Here is a 12,085-nt window from a genome sequence, read left to right on the forward strand (position 1 = left end):
TACCTTTTCTCATCAGCAGTTAGAGCAGTTTTGTGACTTCAGCAGAGCACTGGTTAAAGCTTGTAGGAGGAGTTTTCTTTCTGCTCTAGGAAGATGCAAAACCCCTGACCTCTGTCTGGACAGTGCTGATTGGTGCTGTGCTGATCACATGTACTCTCCCAAGAAAAAAAAAAACCTCTCTAGCAATACACACCAAAGCATGTGCATGTGACCACAGGTTCAGTCTGTATCAGGTGATCATTTCAACAAGAGAAGGGGCAGAGAAAAGAGGATCAAACAGCCTTTTTACAATGCAGAGGTTTAACCCCTTAGGTTCCACAGTGAGTATAACAAGCATGCTTTACTGCATATACAGACTGATTTTACTGTTGTGGGTTAAATAACACTTTAAATAAATGGGATTGGGGGTTCTGAGCTGCTATGAAAGAAAGCTAAAGTTGTGTGCAGACATTCATAAGTGTTTGCTACTCTAGCGACATGGCAGCCTCCAGGTACATGTATTTCTAATACCTGAAACATATTTTACATGCAATAAACCTATTGTGCTTTCATTCTAACACAGCAAATGTGCTTACAGGAGGAAGAGCACAGGGACGACCCTCATACGTGTGCTGGTGCTTTTTCATTGTTGAATTAGCAGGTTAGGATGTGTCCTGGCCTGAGATGAACCTTCAGGAAGAGAGAGACCTGGCTGTGCTATCTGGCAGAAGTTTCTCGATAAAAGGACTGGCTGAACAGAATTACAAACCCTTCGGTATGTAAAACAGTTAGCATATATGAACTGTATTTCAAATGTGTATATAGTTGTATGCAGGACCAGCGCTACCACTAGGTGAACTGGGCATCCGCCTGGGGCGCACTGCCACCTTGGGGGCAGAACCACAGCCACTGGTTACCCTACTCTCCGCCATGGATGGATCTAGGGGGGTGCTGGGGTGGGCTATGCCCCCCTAGATTTGAGTTGTTCTCCCCGCAGGCTAGTCTTTCTATGGACGCTGCGCTGGCCACTAAGAGCCCTCTCCCATCCCAGCACTCATAGCTGGGACAAGGGGAGAACAGCCTGGAGCAGGGAAGCCCACAAAGGAAAAATTACCGGAGATTGCTGGAAGGTGCAGGCTGTGCTCTCCTGTCAGTGGAGACACTGTATCACTCTTACATTGGCATGTTTTTAAGTTTTTTATTCATTCCGTAGCTCCATGCTGCAGAGAGATGAACGGTCATTGGAGGAGATAGGGGGTAATCAAACTGTGTACAGCCTGATCCAAAAGTGATCCTGTGTCATCTGCTGTAGGATCAACCCTTTAACAGGTGTGAGAGAGTACAGCACAACCCTCCCCTCTGCCGAGTTTACCGCCTGTAATTTTTATGGGGGTTGGGGAGCTTACAGGGTGGCGAACTGTATACAATGAAAGGAGGGGTAACAAATATTTGTGCTGAGATGAGGTTTTTTTTTTGCAGAAAGGGGAGATGAGGACTATTTGTGTTGGGGGGATATTTTCTAGGAGTAGGGGGGAGATTTTGGGAGGGGGGTGGAGAATTGTGCTAAAAGGGAGGGGGGGGTATTTGAGTAAGGTAGACCTACCATGGGAGACAGGGGCGGACTGACAACTCATGGGGTCCCCGGGCAAAAGGGGATCATTGGGCCCCTGTTTCCTTGCTCAACCTCAAAAAAAGCCTATGAAAAAGGTACCAGGGGCATCTCATGGGAACCCCTACTGACCCCGGCCTTCGGGCAGTGCCTGAGTTTCCAAATGGTCAGTCCGCCCCTTATAGGAGGTGAGATATTTTCTATCCCATGTTGACAAGAGGTGTTTTGGATTGTCACTTTGAACATACAGTATATTTACCAGATGGATTAATGGGATGTATCACATTATTATATATAATGGATGACACCTCTCTTGGTGGTTGTTGTATCAGTTCATATATATTAAAAATGAAATATCCTCCTGCGGTCAACTATGAAATTACCTAATAAATAGCCAGCTGCTATCACCTATTCCCTATACCTCAGGATGTGTAAATTATAACAAAAAAAAAAGGTGAAGCGCTATGCAAATGCAACAAATCAGTGTATATACACACAAATATCGGTGAATAAATATACATTAATAAGCAATAATTAAAACGTGAGACTACAATCTTTTAAATAATATAGATTGACATGTGCTTAAAACAGCAACACACTGTGCAAAAACAAATGCCTGGTCTGCCAATAAAAATATAAACACACCAGGTTAAATGAAATATATACCCAAAATAGATATATATACATAAATAATATTAACGTGAGACTCCAATCCTTGAAATAATACAAAGTGACCCGTGCTTAAAAACAGCAACACACTGTGTAAAAAATGCCTGGTCTGCTAAACAATATGTATACACACCAGGAGTGAAATATATACGCAAAATTAGATATCCATTATTAATATATGTCCAGGATCCGTCTATGTGTGGTGGCTCTTGATGCACTGACTGCAGCCTCAGTCCACTCCTTGTGAAAGTCCCCAGCACTTTTGAATGGCCTTTTCCTGACAATCCTCTCCAGACTACGGTCATCCCTGCTGCTTGTGCACCTTTTTCTTCCACACTTTTCCCTTCCACATAACTTTCTATTAATGTGCTTTGATACAGCACTTTGGGAACATCCAACTTCTTTTGCAATTACCTTTTGAGGCTTTCCCTCCTTATGGTTGGTGTCAGTGATGGTTTTCTGCACAACTGTCAGGTCAGCAGTCTTTCCCATGATTGTGATTCCTACTGAACCAGACTGAGAGACCATTTAAAGGCTCAGGAACCCTTTGCATGTGCTATGGCTTAATTAACTGATTACAGTGGGACACTTTGAGCCTAGAATATTGCACCTTTTCACAGTATTCTAATTTTCTGAGATTGTAGATTTGGGGTTTTCACGAGCTGTAAGCCATAATCATCACAATTATGACAAATCACGGCTTGAACTATCTTGCTTTGCATGTAATGAGTCTATCTCATGTATTAGTTTCACCTTTTAAGTTGCATTACTGAAATACATGAACTTTTGCACGATATTCTAATTTTTCGAGTTTCACCTGTAGTTTATTGCTTTGGTGCTGCCATGTTGACCAAGTTAGCTTAGTTTGTAATGGAAATTAGATTACCACCTTTCCAGGAACCAAAACACCTGTCACTATTAAACCATACCCTAAAACCACCTAGCATGTTTTTAAAGCAGTGAATGTGACAATTGCCAAATATTCATTGGTGGTACCTATTCCCTGTATACAAAAACACATTCACCCTCTAAATCTTTTGACCAACTGAAGACCAAGACTTTTCTGACACTTTTTGTTTACATGTACAAATCAGTATATATATAAGAAAATTGGACTGCTGCACAAAAAAATCTTTTATTCTTGAAAAATCACCATACAAAAGGGTGATCCAAAAAAATGGAAAACGCCATACATCATAGTGTTCATTGGCTTTGTCCATTTTTTTGGATCACCCTTTTGTATGGTGATTTTTCAAGAGTAAAAGTTCTTTATGTGCAGCAATCCAATTTTCTTTTTTCTATACAGTATATGGCTTTAGGGAGGGGCTGATTGTTATGCACCGTGATTGATCAGCGTTGTGCACTCCACCCACATTACTGATATATATATATATATATATATATATATATATATATGTAAAGCAGAGGCTCTAGAGAATAAAATGGTGAATTTTACAATTTTTTATGTCACACAGTATTTGTGTGTGCAGTGTTTTTTTGGGGACAAAATGCACATTTTTGAATTTGAATGCACAAAAATATAATTGTTTACCCCATTGTTTCGTAAAATATAAAAGATGATGTTACACAGAGTAACAATGGGCAACTATGTGGCCAATGAGATTTAATGTTGATAAATGTAAGGTTATGCACTTGGGGTTAAAAATATGCATGCATCATATATACTAGGGGGGTACAACTGGGGGAATCAATGGTGGAGAAGGATCTGGGGGTTCTGGTAGATCACAAGCTTAATAATGGCATGCAAAGCCAAGCTGCGGTTCATAAAGTGAGCAAAATCTTCTCTCGTATTAAAAGAGGTATAGACTCCAGAGAGAGAGATATCATTTTACCCCTGTACAAATCATTAGTAATACCTCATCTAGAATATGCAGTTCAGTTTTGTGCACCAATTCACAAAAAGAACATTGGGGAACTGGAGAAAGTACAGAGAAGGGCAACCAAACTGATAAGAGGTATGGAGGAGCTCAGCTATGAGGAAAGATTAGAGGAACTGAATTTATTCTCTCTTGAAAAGAGGAGATTAAGGGGGGATATGATCAACATGTATAAATACATCAGTGGTTCATATAGTGAACTCGGTGTAGAACTATTCACCCTGAGGTCATCACAGAGGACAAGGGGGCACTCTTTACGTCTGGAGGAAAAGAAATGTAATCTCCAAACACAGAAACGTTTCTTCACAGTGAGAGCTGTGAAAATGTGGAATAGACTCCCTCAAGAGTTGGTTCTGGCCAGCTCAGTGGATTGCTTCAAAAAAGGCCAGGATTCTTTCTTTGATACACAGAATATAACTGGATACTAACATTTGTAGGTAAAGTTGATCCAGGGAATATCCGATTACTTCGTGGGGGATCAGGAAGGAATTTTTTTTCCCAGCAGGTGCAAATTGGATCATGCTTTGCTGGGGTTTTTTTTTGCCTTCCTCTGGATCAACTGTGGGTATAGGATTATAATGTTTTTTTTTCTATGGTTGAACTGGATGGACTTTTGTCTTTTTTTCAGCCGGACTAACTATGTAAATGGTGTAAATTTTTCTGGCGAAACCGGAAGTGATGAAAGCTTTTGGTTTCTGACACCATAGAGATCCTTGCAGCTGTTCTGGTCTCCAATCAGCTCTTGGTCAGCCAGCAGAACTGCCAGCTGGACGTTTGGGTCTCCTGGTGGGGCGGAAGAGCACAATCAAGCTGGTGGTGGATGTCCCCTCCCACTGCTTGTAAAAGCAATCCAGTGGTTAATTATTCACTAGGATTGCTTTTACAAGAAAGCTGACCGCTGGCTGAAGAAAACAATACTAGGATGATGCCTGCGGCTGCAGGCATAATCCCGTTATAACCACATGAAGTCCAGCACTGTACTGGTATGTTACTGGTCAAAAGTGACTTTGTATCAGCATATACCAGCCATGACAGTGGCATGGAAATAGAATCTTACGCCAGTACACATTACTTTCTCACTCTTTATTACCTGTTATTTTATTTTCCATTTCCTCCAATCCAAAGGGTATAGTAATATTGTCCAGTGGATCCCGCATGCCTTAATCTGGCCCTGAATAGTGGTTGTATCACTTTAATATTTTCTATCTCTTTTTCATGAGCTTTTTGGCTATGAAATCCATAAAAATTTTGACTCTCAAACTGCATTTTTTGAAGATGTTTGCAGATCATGAACATATACAGTACATTTTCAAAAGACCTTTTGCAACCAGCTAATATTTCTGTAAAAACACAATGGCTTTGAGGGACAGATGCCTGAGATAATTCTGAGATCCGATTACTGGACTTTTCCAACCTTACATCTATTGTCTAAACTTGGAACAAACAGAGTTAATCCTGAATGACACTATAAAAAGATGATTACTATGGCTTCAGCTGGCTTGATAGTTGGCACTCTGGGCACGAGGGAGCAGCAAGACTATGGTAACGTGATTCCTATCTTTATCATGATGTTGGGTAGTTTGCTTTTGCATTTTAACAGAAATTATTTGAATTTGCAATAGTGTTTAACATATTATCCCATATTTACATTTGTGATATAATATATTTTTACATTTGAATAACAACAAATGAATGATATTATTGCAGATGGTGAGGGAAGAAGGGTCAATTTTGATCCCATACATTGGGTTGCATGAGCAGAAACTAGCATATATATTTTTTTAAACAAAGACACCATTTTTTTCTTTTTGGTAAATTTGATATGGATGATGTTGGAGTTGCAAAAAAGCATCTCTGTTTGTTCTGATATGCTTGTACAGAGTGTTAAAGTGTCAGTTTGGAGGTGTGGAGGAACTGTACACTCTATAACTCCTATAGAGACTACTAAAAAGAAATAGATAAAAATCTAGAGTGATCTCTAGGCTATTGAAAAAAGTACCTATTTCTAGCTGGACACAACAACTTCATCGAGCCAGATACAAAAGACTGATCACAAAAATGTATTATATTTGTTGCTCTGCTTTTTTGATAAGAAGTATTATTCTTCATGTGATTTAGAATAGGAGATTAGAGATTCTGGAGCATAAAGTATAATAGCGTATTATAAAAACTACAGGAAAGGAAAGTGGAAGCATTGCCTATAGCAACCAATCCAATTCCAGCTAATATTTTCTCAGTGCAGGTTTGAAAATAAAAGCTTATTGTTTAATTGGCAAAATGTCAGCTTGCTATATTTCTTATAGAACAAGGCAATTGTCAGTAAGGGGTTCAGTAGGCAATCAGGGTTGTGCTGCCAATTATGCAAATAATCATTTGGAAGCAATTATATAAATATTATTATAGGTAATAATTGAATCACTTCTTCTTTCATGAAACACTCTAGCAAAATCATTGAAATAATTGTTGATATGTACCAGTCGCATCAAGTAAATTGCTATGGTTCTATGGCTTTGTGTTTTATAGACTATAAGTGAAAGCAGCCCTCCCACTGGTAAAACCAAAAGTGGAAGGTCATAGCTATTCACGGTGGGTCATATGCAGGGATATGAATGATTCAACCACCAAAGTATATTTTTTCTTAAAATACATTTAAAAAGATTTTGAAAGTGATGCAAAAACAAACGCTGCCAGACAAATGAGCCTAAAGTAAGTCCCCAATTTCTCCTACCCACTTCCCAACTCCCTGTGCAGTAAAAACATAAGTTAAATGAATCCCAAGCATGTACAAAACATTACAGCATAATACGCAAGCACACACAAGACCTGGTGATCATTACACACAATTTGTAAACATTTATGTACAGAGTACTCCATGGACACAAAGTCCAAACCATGAGGATTCCCACCCATAAGGCAGCCAATCCTGGCCTTCTCTCCTCCGCAGACAAAGAGAACCTCTGTGTTGGTCAGGCCTAATGTTCATAAGTAGACATGTAAAATTGCAGGGAAGATTTGACTAGTCCTTTCCAGAATGCAACTATGGGAGCATCCAGTTCTTTCCAGTTCCAGTTCAGATTAAAAACCCTTGTAGGGGTAATCTTCTACACCTATCCAAGCAGCCAAACAGAGATTGACAGAATAATGTATAATATGGTAATCTCATTCACAGTAGACCCAGCAGAGCCTCAAAAAGAACAAGGAGCAAAATAGAAGTCCGCTAATACACCAAAATAAGGTGTGGATCACAGCACCAAAATATTGCTATGAGGCAAATTTAAGGGAAAAAGATCCCAAGAAAGAAGGTCATTTTTGCGTGATCCAAATAGTTTGACTAGGCAACAAATTTTATTGCAGAACCATGAAAAATCAACAAAGTGAAAAAGAAGTTTCTGTACAAAAATATACACCTCCACCCATCGCCATTAAGAGTTTGACAACATTGTCAATTAAAACCAGGGAGTCCAGACGGAAAATGACTTTGGAGCAATGTCTGACCATCAGCAATATCATGTCTTAAATATCACAGACCTCACCTCAAAACTGAGCATGAAAAATTAAACAACGTATCCACTTGAAAGGAGGAAAATGATAAGACCTAATGCTGAAGATTGCAACTCCTTTGCAACACTGTGTAAATCTATCTCTGATAAATGCAAAACAGCTGATATAATGTACTCATACAGTAATGAGGAAGCAAAGGGAAGAGTTAACAATGGCCGGAGCAGGGTTTAAAGGCTGGATAAATGCACCTGACAAACAGCTGCTTGCTGAGGGAAGTATCAAGCCAACATATGTATTGTGGCAATTAACCTAGCCCATATGCAGCACGGTGAGTGGCTTTAGGATATGAAGCATATACAATGGATGTCTCTTAAGACCAATATAAGATGAAGTAGTCCTGCAGATATTTGGAGGTATAGCAGTCTCAGCAGTACAGACCCAAGTGGAAAAAGCTGAGGAGAGACCTGATAAGGCCTAGTTTACTTGAAAGCTCAAATAGGTTGTAAACTCATTTATTATCTAAAGGCCTGCTTGCTGTGGGAGGCCTGAATCTTGGAGAAAAAGGATCAAGCCATCCACATAGATAATCAGAAGCTCCTCAATACTGCCCACTAGCAAGTGCCTAATGACATTGGAGGTACATTGGAGGTACAAAGGGCTATAGCCAAAGGCTTCATCCATAAAGAATATGTAAACCCAATATTTCATATTATTGATATGTGCTTGTTGTACCATGTATTTGTATGAAACAGTATCCTGTTCTCTTTGTATTTCTTTGTATGAATCTCAAACATTTGGTAAAACCAACAAACATTTCCCCACTGACTGTATAATCTTATCCAAAAAAATCTGGAACTAAGTCAGTCACTTATAGGGAGTCATACTCACAATGGACATAAAAACACAGGCATATCACACTGAACAAGATATTCGATCCAAACAGCATCTGAGTCCATACAATGGAACTCTGGATGACCAACTGGCTAACACGTTTCAAGGACACAGCCTCTTCCTCAGTGGCTCTGAGGAAGAGGCTGTGTCCTCAAAACGCATTAGCCATCCATTTCCTTTGGCGCTACCCCAAGCTCCATCAATATTGAAAGGAAGTGGTTGATATAATTAATAATTTATTCCAAGCTGCTATACATGTAGACCCTACATGTTGCCTGTTGAATATTCTGGGTGATATAGAGCCTAGAGAATTCACCCATGAGGCAATTTCCAGAGTTCTTTTTCTAGCACATAAATTACTTTTGGCCCATTGGAAATTTTTGAACCTCCCTCCTTAAAGGATGCCCTGTTAAATTTGATAAACTATGAGTGTCTTGACTGGATACCCCTGAACTCAGTCCTTTAGAGCTGCTTCAAATGCAACTTTTGCAGTGCCTCTCGGGTTGATACTGTACCAATCATGCACACAGAGATGGACGCGGTCATCCATTTTGCTCCAAACCCCTCCATCTTGTATCTCTCTCTCCCAAATCAGATTCCTCTGATATCCCCCTCCCTCCCTGTTGAGTGACATGTGGTCTGGATGTTGACAGAGATCACAGGCAGCAAACTCATTGGGAGGGCGTCATGGCTATAAACCACACTAGCTGGTGCCCCTATGTCTGCGAGACTCTTGCTGGAGAAGGGATCGTAAAACAATAAACCAAGCCCTCACTGAGCCTCAAAGACATTCCAGGTAGTCGTAAAAACAGACTTACATTTAAAAACGCACTTTTCCATATAATTTTATATCTTCAAATAGGACATAATTACATAAACATGGAGCACATATTCGGACGGCTCACTTTAATACAAGTCGCCTGGTATATTACACCCCCTAGCTGGCATATACAGGAGAGCAGAAAATTATATCTCCTTAACCATCCAAGCAGGTATGTCATATTGCATACCTAGACGTTCCGCAGGTGATTCTGCATATTAATCTACTAGTGGCAAGGCTGCTAAATGGTTCTAGCTTGGGTCTCCACCCCAACACCCCTCCCCAAATGAGGCGATTGGTTCTCTGCTCTAAGGAGACACCCTGCTGAGTTCCTAGAAAAAGCTGAGCTAAGTTAAGAGAAGTTGAAGATTCTCCCTTTTAACATCGGAACTAACTTTGGGAGATAAGGCATCCTTTGGCTCTGAAACCTGATCTGCTTAACCCAAGACTGACAGCAACTACTTTATCCCTCTAAAACTTCTTTCTGTTATCTCTTCGCTGTGCTATTGCTTTCTGTATATTTATATATATATATATATTGGCTACATCTTTTTCTGTAAATATTTTTATTGCACCCTTTTAACCTTTTAGTAATAAATCTTACTTTCTGAAAGTGTTGAACTGTTTCTAAAGCTCTTTAATGCAAACTAAGAACCCCTGCCTCTGAAGAGCGCTACTGTATGTGTGTTTTAAACTTCTCTATAACCTGCCTGCGGTGACAGTGGTATACAGACGCTTATACAAACATCATAGTGTTATTGCTAATATTGCCGAGTTTCCTCTTTCTTTGTACAAAAAGGAGGTGGTGGCAGTGTGAAGGATTAATTGTGTAATTAACCTGACCCAGTAACAATCGATCTCAGGCTGCAGGTACACAGGTTGTGGTCCATTAGCTGGAAAATCTGTGTGCAGGGTGCAGCTGGGTGTGGCATTGTTACGTACGTGACAGCACGGTTTTAGATTGGCCAGTCCTTCGGTCACGAGTTTGGTGAGAAGGGCTGATGCCGCGATCGTCACAGATACTGCTTGTAGATTATCTGTTCCTGTGATATTTGCATGCTTATGTTTTATATTTGTATACCACGATACTTACTGGTGATTGTTTTGGAACTTTGCTTTAGCTTTGTGATTTTGGTCAAACTGGACTGCTGTAATTTTGTCTGTATTTAATAAACTCTTTGATTTAAAAAAAAATTTCTGTGGACCCTTGCTTGTTAGCGGGGAGCAACAAGAGTAACATCTCACTGGCTTGGCCAGTGAGGGAGTGACGGCATTGGGGCACCCTGATACCAATTAATAGTGTACCTATCATTTCCCAAAGAATGATTGGCCTTGGATGTTTTCATTATTTTCAATAGTATGCTGCTAATCAAAGACACAATGCTAGTCACCTGATCTGCCTGAAATCATGTGGGTCAGGTGACATCTCATATCTTGAGTGACCTTTAATTTAAAGCGATTGATTGATTGATTGATTGATTAAAATATCCTACATGAAACAAATCCCACAAAGCCCATAATCTGCATTAATTAATGAATTAATGCAAGTAGCACAGAAAGGTTTATTGAGGCATATAAATGTTAAGTATGCTAGCAATCAATTAGAATTGTCTGATAAATTTGCTCTATTATGTTTTTGCATGACTGCATACCTCTAGACAGGAAGACAACTGTAATAAACATTATCATTTAGGCTTCATGCCAAGGTGCTTCAAGCTCACTCAGCCTAACTCCTGTCCAGGTCTGATTTAACAGACATTAGTGGGTTCAGGATTCCTTCTGTTAAACTCTAACATAAATCAGTGAGCAAAAGAATGCAAAGGCCTGTAGTTTATATACACTGATTATAACACAGACTTGCACAGTATACAGTATATATACATAAACCTCATATCCTGTAGAGGTGATTGGAAGTTCAGCACTAGGAATGAGCGAATCGGCCTGGGTTTGATTCGCAGGGGGATTTTGTGCAATCCTGCTTAAATCTGCAAAACTCAATTGTATTTAGCAAATCCCACTAAAGTCTATGGGGGTGAATCTTGATACTAACTGGAGACATTTGACAAAGCAAGAACAATGTTTAAATATCATACAGCAGGGAGAGAATTATTTTAATGCAATGTTAAAGTGTTAAATTATATGCTTCAAAGCTGTCTGTAAAGTGGGTGTAAACCTCGGACTTGAAAAATGAACAAAGTGTATCCCACTATAGTGTGTACTAGCCTGAAGCCAAACCACCTAGTGTGGCTCCTTTCTGACAGCTCCTCTCTCTGCTATCTGGATGAGTCACTTCTGACAGTTTTTCCTAACACAATACCCTAGAGCAGGGGTGTCAAACTGGCGGCCCTCCAGCTGTTGTGAAACTACAAGTCCCATCATGCCTCTACCTTTGGGAGTCATGCTTGTAACTGTCAATCTTGCAATGCCTCATGGGGCTTGTAGTTTTGAGCTGGGGGCTGCCAGTTTGACACCCTAGAGGGAGATGCCCCCCCCCCAGCACACATCAAGTGACTCACAGCCTCTAACACACAGCAGATGACTATTTTCTATGACCCTATGTGCCTTGCGCCTATATTCCTTTGTAGAGAGGGGGTGTCTCTTTCATCCAGCCAGTTGCCAGATATCAAGGAACTCTTTCCTCTATGCTCTGCAGTATGAGTGACTTCAGATCCCTGCCCCCTGCTGCTAGAGCTGAGAAGAGAACCTCTGATCTGTGTC

The 12,085-nt window shown here is 40.1% G+C and overlaps 1 protein-coding gene across 1 annotated transcript in view; it reads left to right on the forward strand.

Annotated features, from left to right (window-relative positions):
* The first annotated feature begins 5,638 nt into the window (after nucleotides 1-5,638).
* The window catches only part of MYL10 (myosin light chain 10), an 85,994-nt gene continuing 79,547 nt past the window's right edge, over nucleotides 5,639-12,085 (forward strand). Inside the window, exon 1 of the mRNA XM_089683748.1 lies at nucleotides 5,639-5,697. Coding sequence (XP_089539874.1) covers nucleotides 5,695-5,697 — 3 coding nt within the window. The 5' untranslated portion in view covers nucleotides 5,639-5,694. The remainder of the gene's footprint in view (nucleotides 5,698-12,085) is intronic.

Source organism: Staurois parvus, unplaced genomic scaffold (assembly GCF_062004578.1).
Source record: "Staurois parvus isolate SC_StPar_1 unplaced genomic scaffold, SC_StPar_1.0 ptg000321l, whole genome shotgun sequence".
In the NCBI taxonomy this organism is placed as follows: Eukaryota; Metazoa; Chordata; class Amphibia; order Anura; family Ranidae; genus Staurois; species Staurois parvus.